Below are 15,728 nucleotides of genomic sequence, written 5' to 3'. Positions count from 1 at the left end.
GAAATTTGGAGATTGTATCTTGAGACTTAAAGATTTTTCTTGTAAAGAAAGGGAATAAGAGGAGATACTTTAAATACTAAACTTCAAATGTTTCTTGAATTTCTGTGCACTGAATTTTGTATCGTAATACCAAGACATTGTGAGGACAGTGCATATATGATCACATAAAGGTCAGGATGCCTCATGCTTTGATAATAACATTATTACATTTCCAATCATTTATAAAGTAGGCAGGTGTATTTAAAGTAAAAAATAGCTGACATTAGAAAAGTTGTAGGTGGATTTCTCTTTCTTTCATGACCAAAATTACACAGTTCAATAATTAAGGTGAGCTTGAGGAAAGTCTAGCTGCAATGCTTGTTACAAGAACTCAGAAATTAAACAGGCTTCCCCCAGCATAGTGAGGATGCATTTTCCCTTCCCTTCTCCTACGCATGACCCGTATGCTGTAAGGCAAGCAGTAATCATACCTTCTCCTCATCCTTGCTTTTTTACTGCTGACTGCAGGATAAACCTGAAGCATGACAAACTACAGTGATTGCTGGGGACCCCAAAGTATTCACTTCACCCTCACCCTAATCTTCTAGACAGAAGGAGAGAACATAGCAAGACCTATTTCTTCTTTGGATGCAGTCTCTTGTGAGCTTGGACTTGGCTCAGAGTGTTACAAATGAAATTTCTTTTTGTTGGTATATTCTGTTTCATTAGTTGGCGTCAACAGGACTGTTTTTTAAGCCTTAATCATAGACCAAATTAATGGGCTTTTATTCTTAGGCAGATTAAAGCTGGCTAAAATAGATTACCAAGCAGAGAATGCCATTCAAAATCTGATCACTGTTTTACTGAGCAGATCTGCTTAAAGTCTGGACTTTTTTGTCTCACTATTACAACTGCAAAGAGGCATTCTATTGATCTCAGATTTAAACATGCAACCAAATTCTGATTTGGAGAATTTCAGATTTGAAAGAGACCCAAGTGTGAACTTTGATGGCTAATTCTATTCTGCAATTAGCTGGACCCAAAATCTTCTCTGAATACCCAGGTGCTGGGATCCAGACTCCAGAATATCAATATCCCATGTCTACTTATTACACCAGAATGTACGTCTCTACTTGGATTTAGAAATTATTTTGTATTTTATTAATTGGTTAAATAACACTTAGTGAAAAAGAAGATCTCTCGATTTCTGTGGCAGGATAGTGACTTACATTATATTTTCCAGAAGACAGAAGAAGGAGCCATACAGAATGCATCACTGTGTTTAAGATATGTTGATCTGCATACTGCCACAAACAACTTCCAACAAATAGCTTAGCATATCCTCACTTCATCTCACTTGTAACTGTTTGCTCAAAACTTCTTTCCAGTGGCTTGTGCTTCAGATTCATATCAAAGGTGTCAGGATGGTGCTTTTAAGGAACTGATTGGGTGAGACTTGTCTAGGAAGCATGTACAAATTTCTTCAAAGCTTAGGTGCCCACTTCTTTTTCCTTGCCTCTGCTTCCATCCCAGTTTTCCATTCTGTTACTTCTTTTATATTTGCCTCCTTGCTCAGTTCCCATCTTGCATTTTTCTTCAATTCATCTTTCCTTTTTCTCTTGTCCCCTATACTCAGGTGATCCGTCTTCCTCTTTCAAGTCTAAAGATCTCAGGTTGTCATCAGTCAACTCATCAGGCTGCACCTCTTCCCTGAACCTTTCAGTAAGATCCAACCAGCCTGCCAAACTCCTAGTGCCTTGCTGAAGTGCTCTTTTGGTTGAGGCTTTGGTTACTTACAGGGGTGAAGCAAACTGTGCAATTGCTATCATGTTTGGGCAACCCATTTCAGATTACTGCATCAGTTCCAGGATTAATGTAACACATTCCCCAAAGGTGGCATGGCCCTGCGTTGATCACACAAGAGGCCCAAACACTCTGAATTTTTTTCAAATTGAAAACACAGATCACAGGAGCACCCAGTGCTTTTTCTCAACGCTTTCAATCATTTTTAATGACAGCTGTCAGTACAAAATACCTGCTACAGACTGATAAGGATGATGCACCAATCTTTCCCCAGGATGCCATTCTCCTAGACGCAGAGCTCTATGTGGTGTTAGCAGGAGTTTGTTGTGTGTAGGGCTGTGGGATTTTATCTTTATGTGATAAATGCAGCAGAGGCAGGCATGTGAATAATCCTGATGGATGAGCACTGATTATTCTTCAGATTGTACTGCTCTCTGGTGGGATATATGTGGAAAAACAGTCACTACAAATGAATAGCAACGATCTGACCTGACTGCCGACTTGCCTGCCTTACCGCCTCTGGGGTCACAGTAATTAGTGCTGGAAAAGGTAATTTGTTTAATCTAGCTTCCCATAGACATATCACCTGCAGGAGGGGAACCATCCTGGGCTCCACTCTCAAACCTGAGGTGGAAAGGAAAGTGCCTTGCACAGTCTCCAAAGGCATGTGTCCTGTTCGTGAATTTAAATACGTGCCTTGAAGATTCCTATAAGCATTTCTGGGAGGAAATTATCTACCTTATACAGCTAAACAGTCTTTACCTGCAGGCATACCATGCAGTGCGTATATACTGTCTGGCTTTGCTGCTTTCATATGAGGCAAAAATGAGGAGAATCAGGATCCTGTGTGTAAGAATTTGTTAAGCCAATCTTTCATACTCCAAACAATATAGAAAATAAAATTGGCACTTTTCTAGCCATCCAAAGTACTTTCACTGGCACTTCAAAGCACCTGTGATCCAGATTCAGTGGGTGCTGAGTCTCACTGTCCAGTAGTGTGTCAAGATGTCAGCAGCTGAGGATGTGAGGGCTGGAGCTTTTGAGGTACCACAAAGGGGAGACATAGGCAAAGCAGGGCACTGTGCAAAGGCGGTTTCCCTGCTGCTGCCTTTTGCAAAACCAGCCTGTTAGAGTGCACAGCACTGTGCTGGAGACAGAGCCAAGACTTCGTTGATGAACAATTTGTGAGCAAATTGTTCATAATAAGAAGTGCATGGTTTCTGTGCAGTCTCAGGTAAGGGTATCCATTCTTTTGTACTTGGAGCATGTGCCCAGGCAGTACAAACACAAGTGTATTCACTGTCATGCAACTGAATTAACTAAAAGGTTTGTTTTTTTTCAGAAGCTTGTTTATTTTGTAAAGCAGGCTTCTCATAGGAGCCAGATGAGAATTTGATTTTGTGCTGCTTGCATTTTATGTGATGACTTACGCTGCAAAATGAACATAAGGTGAGCATTACACCAAATGACTGCATTGAGAAAGAAGGTGGTACAGGAACAAAGACATGAAAATTTGTCAAAGGAGGAACCCTCAAGTAAACTGCTGAAGCTCCTACATAACCCGGTTTGTGGAAGCAGTGTTCACCTTTCCAGTTTGGAGTTTTTCTATGGTGCCTGTTGTTTCAGTAGTCAACAATACTGTTAGGCAGCTTAGCTGTTTGCCTAAATTATTCTTTCCTTGTTTGGATATCTGCATACTACTTCATGTATGAAAATATTCAAAATTTGCAGATCTTTTGCTGGTATAAAGAGACCTGAACTGGAAGTATCCCTGGAGCCCAATGTGAACTATTTCTTCTACCTGAGAGCTGTCAACCCATTTGGGACAAGTGAACAAAGTGAAGCAGCTCTCATCTCAACTAAAGGTAGATCACCATTTTCTGATGTCAAAATAATGGGATGGAGGGGCAAAGCAGCCAAAGATGTAATTTTCCTCCAGAAATCATACCTGAACTTTCTGATGCGGGAGTGAGAATGTTATTGAGGTAAAAGGGACCGTATTTTATACTTTTATATATTTTTATATTATTTTATGTAACGGATGATTTAAACTTTAAGGTTTCCAGATAAATAGTGTTAAATCATATATGGTTCTTCCAAACCAGCCTCAAAATTCAAATTTGCTATTTTGAAAAAGCAGTTGATTGAAAATTATTCAATGTTATTAAATACTGAAGATTTTTTTATCACCTAGCTACATTTCTGAATGTTAGACTGCTGTCCCAGTTGGGCACAGCTTGGATGACTCCTTGTATTCGCACCAATTTTCTGTTGCTCCTACCTGCCAGCAAATGCAGCCCTATCCAGCTAAGATGGCAGTAATTGTTGTTTAGCATTTTATGATTCATCTCGTGTTAACGTTGCCAGCCACTCAGAACTGATGTTTCTTTGTCATTAATTGTATCAGGAACTCGATTTCACCTGCTGAGCAACACAGCCCATCCTGCTTTGCAAATCTCCTCCAATGCAACAGTGATCCGCCTTCCCGAGAAAACCAAATTCACTGGGTGAGTAGCAGCATGACAAGCACGACCACCCTGCGGGGTTCAGGATGGATACCTCATTCTTATTTTGCCTATAGGTAGCTTTTACATGACACTAACTAATTTTGTAGAACTGAATTGTTTCAGTTGTGCAGCCCCTAGACTCTGTGTGATTGACCTCCCTTTCAAACATGGTAATACGTCAATAAAGCCTGTAGCAGCATTGATGTAGGTGCTGGGAAGGGTTCAGTGTCTCACTGAGAAATGCCAGAAAGCCAAAGGCAGTGGTACCTACTGGGACTGCTGGGTTTGCCTCAGTCTGTGGTCACTGCTTAATCCTTCAGAGCACTTCAGTCTCAAAGCAATTTGTTGCTGCCCCGAAAAGGCCAGATCTGTGGGCTTATTTTTTAATATATTGTGGCTAAAAGTAATCCAGCTTCCATACTTTGGTCCTCTAGGGAATTATTGGTAACGTCTTCCAAAGCATCTGTGGCTTTGGAGAATTAGGAAGTGCTCCTGGGATATGTTTAGAGTGGTTGTACCAGGCTAGATCCATCCATTCTAAACAAGATTTTTTTTTTTTTTTTTTTTTTTAAATACTGGTATTGGTCTCATCACAAACACAGGTCCACTTGTGTAAGTTGTGCCATGCCGATATAGTTTCTTAAAAGGTAAGGAGGTATTACTGGTTTAAGCAATTTGTTTACTCTTACAGCTGAAAGCACACAAGATGTTTGTTACTGTGTCATGTAGAAGAGCCACAGTTTCTAGTTTGAACAAGCCTTCTAAATTTGAGGTCCATATTTTGGCTCCAAAGTCACCTTTTCCATCTTTTGCTAACTTCATATAATTTTGGGGCAAAGTTGAATGATTTTCACTCCTTAAGATGAGTGCATCTCAGTACAAAGATGAAATGACTCCCAGTGACAGCATTCATATCCTTAATAAACACCTGCAGTTAGAAGCACAGAGTACAATCCATTAGTAATTTTAGATGCTGCTGCATGACATAACTGTGAGAAATATCACAGTATGGTTGGTCTGCCACCACACTCACTTTACTGTATGCCTCTTCCACACACAGGTTTCCTTCAGTCCTGGGTGAACTGCTGCCTGCTCGGGGATGTCATTACTGGGAAATTGTTGTCTCTGCCTGTAGAAGCTACAGGATTGGGATCTGCTATGAGGCAATATCACAGAGCAGCATCCTGGGGCTGAGTGATACCTCCTGGTGCATGTGGTGCTGTCTTACACAAACCAGGTAAAGCTGAGTCAGTCTCGTTGCTTGGAAAGTTACTTGTGCTTCATGTAAATAAAGCTGGCCAGCTTCAAGAATCACAAGAGCAGAAAGGATCCACCTGCTTTCTTTCTGCAAATTTGAGTAATAAGAAAAGGACAACTATAAAGGAACTTTATATTTCCTCTTAATTAAAAAAAAATCTTGTAAAGCACCTTAAAAAAAATAAAATTAATCTCAGACCAATTTACCACCTTTCACCCAGCCAGTGAATAAAACTTAAGAAACTAATTTGTCACTGCTTTGCCATTCCAGGCTCATATCTGAACTGCTTCACAAAATACCAGCAGGTGTATTTATTTCCATAAATGCAGTCTTTTTAGAATCTATTTCCATCTGCAGGAGATTTCAAGCCTCTATAGGGAATGTCTTCTCCTGCCTTGTCCTTCACAGCAATAGGCACCCACCTGCCACTGTGGCAGAACTGCAGGGTGGTGGTGTAGTCTTCAGCAGGCCAGTGCCAGGCTGCTTGGACGTTTGTAAGGCATAACCCTGTTAATGGTGCACACTCTATCTGAAGGAGTGCTCTTGATCTAAACAAGTGTGCTTTTTTTAGTGTGAAATCATATACATGTATGAACCCAACTAGCTAAATGAAACACCTGAGATACAAAGGGTTTTGCCAAAGCAGAGCTCATTCTTAAATACCCACAATGACATGTAATGAGAAAGATATAGAACCTGGAGAAAAGGAGGCTGAGGGGAGACCTTACTGCTCTCTACAACTGCCTGAAAGGAGGTTGTAGTGAGGTGGGTGTTGGTCTCTTGTCCCAAGTAACAAGTGATAGGACGAGAAGAAACAGCCTCAAGTTGCGCCAGGGGAGGTTTAGATTGGATATTAGTAAAAATTTCTTCCCTGAAAGGGTTGTCAAGCATTGGAGCAGGCAGCCCAGGGATGTGGTTGTGTCACTGGAGGCTGATCCCTGGAGGTTGATCCCTGGAGGTATTTAAAAGATGTGTAGACATGGGGCTTAGGGACTTGGTCTAGTGGTGGACTTGGCAGTGCTAGGTCAATGGTTGGACTCAAAAATCTTAAAGGTCTTTTCAACCTAAATGATTCTATGATTCTATGAATATGGTTACAGCAAGTCTGCTTTTATCCTGAGACTCCAAAGATGCCAGGTAAGAGGGCTCATCAGCATGCTAGGAAGGACATTGAAGCGATGCCACATTCATTTTGCTTATGTACTGAGCAAAATGCTGTTGCCACATGATATGCTGCTGTATGCAGCCACCTGTTAATAAGTGGGAATTAAGCCATAGGTTATTTCTGGTAACTTTCCATGAGGAGACACATTATATTCTGGTTTCCATTTTCCCACAGCTTTCTTTACAGATTTCTTCATACTGGTGTGATGAGTGATGTCTGTGTGACAGAACACGTGGCCAGGATTGGCATCCTGTTGGATTACAGTGGTGGCAGACTCTTGTTCTTCAATGCAGAGAGAGGACTGGTGCTGTTCACTATCAGGCACAAATTCACTGATGCTGCTCACCCAGCCTTTGCCCTGGAGAAGGCTGGATCACTTACCCTGCGCACAGGCATGGAGCTGCCGGAGTTCGTGAAGCACAGTTAATCCCCTGTTTCACGCTACCAGGAAAACTGGCAATTACAGCGTCAGGCGACAGGGTGGGGAAGGGGGGATATCAGGGAGGGATGTCTAGTCTTCACCGATGAATGCCACACACACAGCTCTCCCCCCATGTCATCAGTAACTGTAGTTAGTGCTCAGCCATGTAATCACCCTGAACCTAGAGAGAAAATGAACTCCTTCGGATAGAGCATGCACCTAGTGATATACACAGAAGTACTTTTGAGGGGAAAAAAAGATTTTGTTAGATAGGAACATCAAGGGGGGGCGGAAATGTACTTTCCCTGTGAAAATAATGACAGTGATAGCTGTCTTTTTAAAGTTGATGATGAACCTGTGTATAAAATAAATGCATCTCTCACTGCAATACTTGAAAGCCATCATTTCATCATTTGCCAGGACAGTCGGAGCCCAAATCTAAGATAATATGTTTGAAAAATGTACAAACATTTCAAGAACCGAACCATTCTGCAAGTTAATGTATCTTGTGTTATTGTTTGCCAAGTCTTTTCTTTAAATGCACAAATTATGAAAACTTTGGAACTTAGAAAGTGCCATATTTACAAAATGAGTGAGTCCCAGACTAGTCTTCATAACAGTCATGTCAAGTTTAATATGCAACACCTACCTACCCTGCTCACAGCAGACTGACAGACAGCTACCTGACAAATATCTGTGCCTGTAGATAGGTACTCATGAAACACCTGTATGAGGAAACTTGATAGTAGTGTTAAAAGTTTTCCATATGTTATTCATCCTCAATTTGTTGCCTAGGTGGTTTCAAAGGTGAAGGGTAGGTTGCCATCTGGGATCTCGGAGAAGAGTCAAATTGTCAGTGGCCTTCTTATGGATTACCCCTTTTCCATCAGTGTTTTTTATCTTTGCACTTACTGATTTGATACTTTTGATTTCAGGCTTGCAGACATTTTCCTGAATCTTTCCTGCTCTCTCCTGTTACCTACACTGGCACCAGCATCACACCAGCCAGGCACAGTGTTTCAGGGACATCAAAACAAGGAAGCTAAAAAATGGCTGATACCAGCAAAGGAATAGGATGCTGATTTTCCCCCATTGGCTCTTCCAAACTGTTTTTCCAAGTACTTCACACATTGGTGGTACAGCTGTCTTCTCACCTGCCCCAAGGGCTGAATGCATGAATGCCAGTGGTGCCAAACTCCACTGAATGCTGCAGGGAGAAATTAAGCTTAAAGCAGGCAGGCAATGCTTTCCATGCTGTGCCTGCTCTGGAGATTTCTGCCGCAAGGGAGTACACTGCCAGACTCATTTCTGAGCTCAGCTGAAGAGCTGTACTCCCTGAAGTAAAGCAGATTTCAGGAGTCTAATGAAGAGGGTTTGCTTCCAAAGAGAAGACTTAAATGAGTTACAGGGTGGCTTCTGCTCAAAGGAGATGCATGCTGCTGCTGGTTTATTTATGATTTAACACTACCAAGGCATGTGCTTGTTGCTTTGGCTTGAGGTATGCATGGTATCCCAGAAGAGCCGCACTCCACACTGTCATAGCAGGCTTGGGTGAGGTGGTTGAGGCAAGATAAACAAGATCCTCTGATCATTTATTTTAAACCAAAACTCTTTCTGGCATTTCAATTAAACAGTACCAGTTCTGAGTCCCTGTTGGGGAGAGAGAGGAATGAAAAAACAAGTTAGTGCCCTTTTGGCTCAAACGAGTGTTTTGTAGAAGTGTGAAGGGTGGTGAGAAAAAGGTCCAGGAGTGACTGGGAAAGACATTAAGGACATTGAGGGTAGCGTTACCGTGAAGGCTGAGGAAGAGAAGGCAGAAGGCAGGCTGGAAACTCACACAGAGCAGATGGTGATAAACTACAAGGCAGGTCAGTGGTGTTGGCAGGGTGTATTCCTCACACTCCTGCAGCCAGTGGGCTCACCGGAGGTTCATCTATCTCCAGAGCTTAATGTGGCACTTTGAACTAAACCTGAAAAATCCCAACGCTGAGGCAATTTTTCTTGCATTCTCCTCACCTTGGTTGCTGCTGTCCTAAATGTGGGATTGCTTCATGGACACCAATATGATGTATTGCCAAAGGAACAGCCAGTGAGAAGGAGAGCAAAATAACATGAAATTATTTGGATGGCTTTTTCAATGAAGGCAAGAAGAAATTGCCTTGTCAAAGGCAACTGCGTATTAGTAAATAGTGGTTTCAACATGAAAAGCGAAAGCCTTATCCATTGCCATGCGTTATTACTCAGGTACTACTGCAACATCTGAGCTTGGCAAAAAGTTCTTATTGGAGGCACTTTATTCTTAGAAATATTTGGTTAATTTTGAAAAGCTGCCTGACTCTCTTTTTTTGCTAATTTTTGTATAAGGTTCAGCTTTTACTAGAAGAGAAAGATAAGAAAATTCCAGTTACTGTATTTTTCTTCCACTTGATGAATTTAGCATTTAGAAATACCTCAAAAACAGTGTGACTTATTTTTCAACAAAGGATGTTAGTTAGCTTGGCTGATAGTGAGTAAGACCTTGTGCAAATGGTGACAGGGTTGTGTGTACAGAGTCTGGTCATCATTCCATTCTTACAATTACATAGAAATATACTTTAAGAGTTACACAAAGAACTGTAAAAGAGTTCACCAGTAATTTGGGATTTATTTTCATCCTGAAAGAACAAAAGCTGTTGCCTAGCACTGTAAGTATTGTTAATAAATATTTGGACTGATCTGAAACTCATTAAAAAGAATGATTTCTTTTCACTTCAGCAGGTCTTAGGACAGCTTGTAAAGCCTTGTGCACTGAAATGAGAATATAGGCCTGACTGTAAGAAGAGAAACATTAATTTCTACTGTCAAAATAGTGCTGAACTGGAATATTGCTAGTATCAGTAGTATTGATCCACAAACCTTGCTTAGGTCTTTCTGCTCCAGAGAGAGTTTAATCCTTCTGTGTGACGTCAGGCAGAAGAACTTGGCAAAAGGGAAATGTCACTGAAATATGACTGTTTGTACTGAAAATGGTCTAGTGATGCCTTATTTTAGAAATAGATACATTACCACACCACTACCACACCCCTCGCCACTACTGTGGAATTTAATTACATGTTATAACTAAGCCTGTTGTAAGACAGACCCAGTAAGGCACAGTACCAATAAATTGTTACTAAATCCACTGTACTGTGATATAGTCTGTGATATACATGTGAAATATGATTTCTATTAACACTGCAGGGTTTTGAATAGGTATGTAAAGATGGATTTAAGAATAATATGAAATTATGATCTTTTGAATCATTTCTATTTCAGAATAATTAATAGGACCTCTGCCATGCTGAGGTTTAAATTGGATTTTTAAAATTACTTTCTGTGGTAGGATCACATTACTGTCATTTTGCTGATGGATTTACTAGCTATAAAGAAGCTCAGTATGCTCAGATAGTCACACAACCAGCAAAGATGTGAAAGCATCCTTTCCACTTTGAGCCATGTGCTGTGGAAGAGAGATTGAACCAGAAAAGTACTTTCATTTTTCATGTTGAGTTTGTCCAATTTCCTGCCACAGTGGAAAGTAGCATATGTTGACCAGAGACCACTCTGCAGCACAGCTCCTACAGGAGCACCACCTGGAAGGAAATGGAGCAGATGTCCACCCCAAACCCTGCAATGATTTTGTCAACAGCTAAAAAAAGCATCATGTCAAGAGCAGTTCTGCTCTGGAGAACATCTGTGCAGAAATGACACCTTCCTTTTCAGGACTTATATTACAGAAACACTGTATTTCTAATACATATTCTTCTCAATCCTGAAGAAATGGTGCTGCAAGCAGAGATGGAAGTCACGCATAGTACTGTTAATGCAGTGGCCAGCTGAATTTCAACCTGCCAGACAATTACCACATTACTGAGAAGTGAGGGAGAGAGACATGGATTCCGGTCACAATAGGTACAGGAGATAAGTGGCTTCTGATGAGCCAGCAAGAAGCCAGTGTGGCTTTTAATACTGGGACTGGCAAAAGGAGACCTTTATCTGAGCATCACTTTGTATAGACCAGCCTTCTGAGGTTGTAAAACTCTATCTCACATCAATTCATGAGCCCAGCTCAGAAGGAACAGTACATATGTAATCCCACAACTCCTATTTTCATGTTCACCATGAAGAAGACAACTAAATTTTGAAGTAAAATTAACAGAGATTATTTTACCTAATTCCCTAATTGCATTTTAGATGTGTGTCTGTCCGCTGCCTGCTAGCTTTTCAAAAAAGAAAACCACTGAAAAATTGTACTTGTAGAATGAAGCATAGAGTTCAGGAAAAAAAAAAAAAAAGTAATAAATATAAATAAACTATGAATGCTATCTAACAAGGAAGGGAGCTTTGCACTATGCTCCAACAGCATCCACTGATGTTGGTGTCCCACACTGGCTACCAGTACCATTCTCTTTACCCATTAAGAGGTTTTTTGTGAAATCCATATTCATAAAAATATTATGTGCAAGATGTACAACTAGCAGTGTAAATAACTATTAAATGACTGCTAGTGCTTAGGAAGTAATCTGTATCAGTATTCAATGTAGTAACTAAGGGTTTTCTTTTCAAAGCAAAGAACGTGCTGAGATCAGTAGAGAGTTTTCTGTGGTTCAGTCACAGTAGATTTACACAGGAACACATATTAATAGCCTGCCCAGGTACAGAAAGGGCATCACTCTCTGCAGTATAAAACCAGATTTTGGAAGTTAAACCAGGGCATTTTCTGGGGTTAAAAAAATAAAAGCCCAAAATGTCACCGAGCCCAAGTTAAAAATTGCATTTTTTTAGCTCAAGGCCATATACTTCTATTATACGCTTCCCCAGCAGAAACTGTTGTTACATTCTGTGATTGCAATGCAGCAAGACTCAGTTTTGCTGCATGGCACTGCAGTTATTTTTGCACACATTAAGTAAGTTCAGTGGAGCCTGAATATGTTAAGCTTGCTGATCACATGTGACTCATTTGGGCAATTAAAGAGCAATAAATCAGACAATTCCTCAAAGTGTAGGACGCCCAGAACACCTACGTATCCATGGTGGAAAAATGTCATCAGCTTTTCTTCCAGTTATTCTTTCACAGCTGCTGGACCCTGGAAATACTCACAGAAGTAGCACAACAGTTAGAGTCCATCTGAACAGTACTTCAACTGCAAGAAATTTTTATGCTGGAAGGGCTTACTCTGGGCCTTAACCATGTCTGAGGTCCATCTTCTGCTTGAGTCAACAGAACAAAGTTAGGTCAGTGACATTCAAATTAGCAGGAAAAAAGAAATAGGCTTCTTCCCCAGTTACTCCACCAAGTACTATGGGGTTGTGGCCCACTGTAAGGAAGCATTTGTTGTTCTGCTGCTGAATACTCACTTTCCAACCGTTTTGTAGTGTATTACTCATCTTTTGAAAAAGCCATATTTTCTTGTAAATGAATTACAAGAAATCCCTAGCATTTATAGAGAGCATACACTGACTGTTGTTTTTCAGACAAGACTAGAAATAATTTAAGATTGTCACATTAGCGAAACTCTTCCCTTAATTAATATAGTTTTGATCTGGAGTTAAACAGATTGACTTTCATTTCCCAAGCTTAAAATAGTTATCTGCCTTTTATAGATAAATATCTGTGTTTTAAGGTACTGCACACACTCTGCTCATATACCATCTTGAAACTGCAAGGTAGCTCTGTTATCTGCAGTGCAGTGGTTATGGAGGACATTAAAGATTATGAAGTAATGGGTCAAAGGAAAAGGCATTGTGGCTGTAACTCTCAAGAGGATGCTAACAAAGCAGCAAATCCATGACTGGAGCCAACCATGTATAGACGGCAGGATGTTAGCACAGGGAAGCAAAAGCTTAGAAATGTTACAGAGTTCTAACCCAAGGAAGATGTAAATGTTAACTTTTACTGCACAATGAAGGAGTGAATGGGCAGGAGAAATATGTTGGGTGTTAGGCCCAGGGGCTTATTTTTGTCAACCTGTAACAGACATGTAACATGTTTAACTCATCTTTTTAATGTACAGTTAATTAGACTGTATATGAACTCAATAGATCACATGCATACATGTTGGAAAAGCAAACATTATGTCAGGATCATAGCATTGAAATTAATCCAGAATGACAGTTCCCACACTACAGCTTGACGTAGTCTGGTTCCTTGGATACACCTCACAGCTGAGAGCTGTGGAACAGCCGTTCTCGATTCACCACCTGCTTCAGCTGAGACTTCCAGTCTGGTTTGTAGACAAAGGAGAATAAGATTGCAGAAATGAGGCTAACAGTGAGAAGAAAGACCGATGCTGCCAGAAGGGCCAGCTTCCTCAGAACTGCCACCAAGGGGGCTACCGAAAAGGGCCATGATGCTGGAGTGTAGTTGTGCTTTCTTAGCCCTGCAGAGGTGCAGCACAGTAAACTGTTAAATCACCCCTCTCAGCCCCTGGCTTCTACACCTAGGGGAAAGAAAAAACAGGAATGACAGAATGGCAAGTTTCAAATCAGGTGGCAGAAAGAGTACAGAACATGCTGGCACGTGAAATATGTGGTATCCACAGAGCAAGATCTCCTAACCACAGCCAAAAATGGTAAATGTGTGATGTACACTCAACTTCCAGAAATTTCAAAGCTATATGTCTCTTGCTGTAATTCTAGAAGAGTGTAATTATTGTTCTGCAAGTTTCACTGAAATTTGCACTGTCCAGCTTTGGTAAATAGGCATTTTAAAAATGAAAAACTGCTTCATAAGGGAATTCTTGTCTTGCCATGTGCAACTAGTACTCTATAATCCCTTCCATGAGCTTCCCTGCTCTCGTCAAAGAGGGAGAAGGTGCTTGTACCATGGATCCAGGCCAGCTCTGGTATGACACCAGAGTACATGCTACGTCATCCCTCCTGAGTGATGACTGCTTGACTAGCAAAGACTGGTTGGCCCATCAGTGTGGTAATCATACTAACAGTAACCCAATAGCTTGTTCAGTCATGGAACCACAGAATAGTTTGGTTGGAAGGGACCTTTAAGTGTCATCTAGTTCAAGTCCTCTGCAATGAGCAGGGACATCTTCAACCAGAGCAGATTTCTCAGAGCCCCGTCCAACCTGAGTTTGAATGTTTCCAGGGAGGATGTATCTACCACCTCTTGGGCTACCTGTTCCAGTATTTCACCACCTTATTTGTAAAAAATTTCTGTCTTATATCTAGTCTAAATCTTCCCTCTTTTAGTTTAAAACCATTATTCCTTGTCCTATTACAACAGGCCCTATTAAAAGTTTGTCCCCAGTCCTACCTATCTTTTGTGGATTAGCCAGTACATGACTGCTTTTTACTTTTAAAATGTTTATACCCTGTTTGCAGCGTCCTTGCACCCACCAGAAGTATTATCTACAATCAGCAACATCTACAGGTAAGCAAAACAGCAGCCATAAAAAGTATCAAGTTTTCTCTTGCATTTTGCCTGCTGTCTGTAGTGACAGCACTGATATTTGTTTTTGCAAGAGTCTAATTCAGTGACTGCAGCAGTGTAAGAAATGCTCTCACTTTCTCCGACATTGGTCTACGGAGTCAAAGTATGCATGTGTGGGAGTATATCATGCAAGTATGGCTTTACAAGAAAGACTGACAAAATCTTAGATCACTGTTTTCTCTGATCTCACTCCTGGAGTGACCCTGGTGCCTTCAATGAATATTTAGGTAGTTCTATGCAGCACAACAGTTCTTATAACTAAGGTTGGGGAGGGAGGAAGAGTATTTAATTTTCAGAAAAATAGGCTGTGTAAAAGTTCCAGGGAGAACACCAGAACACAGGGTAATGTTTCTGAGCCACATAATTACAAGTTACTCAGTATCTCAAATGAGATGGGTCAATATATCTCATTATACATGCTGTTTTGGAAAACAGTGCCATTTCTTCTTGAATCCCAGGGAGCCACTTATATAAACACTCCATCACCTGAATCACAGAATCACAGAATAGATGAGGTTAGATGGGATCTCTGGAGGTCATCTTGCCCAACATCCCTGCTCAAGCAGGGCCGCCTAGAGCCAGCTGCCCAGGACCATGTCCAAGTGGCTTCTGAAGATCTCCAAGGGTGGAGGCTTGATCAGCTCTCTGGACAACCTGTGGTGTTGCTCTGTCACCCCCCCAGTGAAAAAAAGTGTTTCCTGATGTTTCCTGCCTCCCAAACACAGCCACAGTGTTTGGAGCTGAAGGAATTGGGCTGCGCTTGTAGACAAGTGTCAGGGAAAGGCTCAGGGGCTGCAACTGGAGGATGATGGGGGCTGTTTGGGTATGGAGGTGCCAGCAGGAGCACCCAGTGGTGACAGGGCTGTCAGCATGGCCTCTGTCCATGGGACCATGCTGCCCAGTTCTGCACGACAGACAGCCTGGTTGACGGTCAAGGGCTTGGGCAGCTCTGCCCCAGCTGGAAGGGCGAGGCAGGGAGGCTGGAAAGCATTCGCTGCAGGGGCTTGTGCTCTGGTTTTGAAACAAACACACTCCAAATGCTTCTAGACCTTTATTAATGTTCCATGAAGGCAACTATCCGGGCTCTCAGCTCCATCAGATTGTAGCAGAGGAAGATCCTATCTGCCAGG

General features: G+C 41.4%; 1 protein-coding gene across 1 annotated transcript in view; it reads left to right on the top strand.

The window, feature by feature from the left end:
• CMYA5 (cardiomyopathy associated 5) overlaps nucleotides 1–7,532 on the top strand; it is a 46,178-nt gene extending 38,646 nt beyond the window's left edge. Inside the window, exons 11-14 of the mRNA XM_042804709.1 lie at nucleotides 3,514–3,647; nucleotides 4,190–4,289; nucleotides 5,350–5,526; nucleotides 6,887–7,532. Of these exons, the coding sequence (XP_042660643.1) occupies nucleotides 3,514–3,647; nucleotides 4,190–4,289; nucleotides 5,350–5,526; nucleotides 6,887–7,139 (664 nt within the window). The 3' untranslated portion in view covers nucleotides 7,140–7,532. The remainder of the gene's footprint in view (nucleotides 1–3,513; nucleotides 3,648–4,189; nucleotides 4,290–5,349; nucleotides 5,527–6,886) is intronic.
• Nucleotides 7,533–15,728: the final 8,196 nt, after the last annotated feature.

The sequence above is a fragment of the Tyto alba genome, unplaced genomic scaffold, assembly GCF_018691265.1.
Source record: "Tyto alba isolate M040663 unplaced genomic scaffold, T.alba_DEE_v4.0 Super-Scaffold_42, whole genome shotgun sequence".
NCBI classification, from domain to species: domain Eukaryota; kingdom Metazoa; phylum Chordata; class Aves; order Strigiformes; family Tytonidae; genus Tyto; species Tyto alba.
Note: the sequence above shows the minus strand (reverse complement) of the source record. Positions and strands in the feature narration are given on the sequence as shown.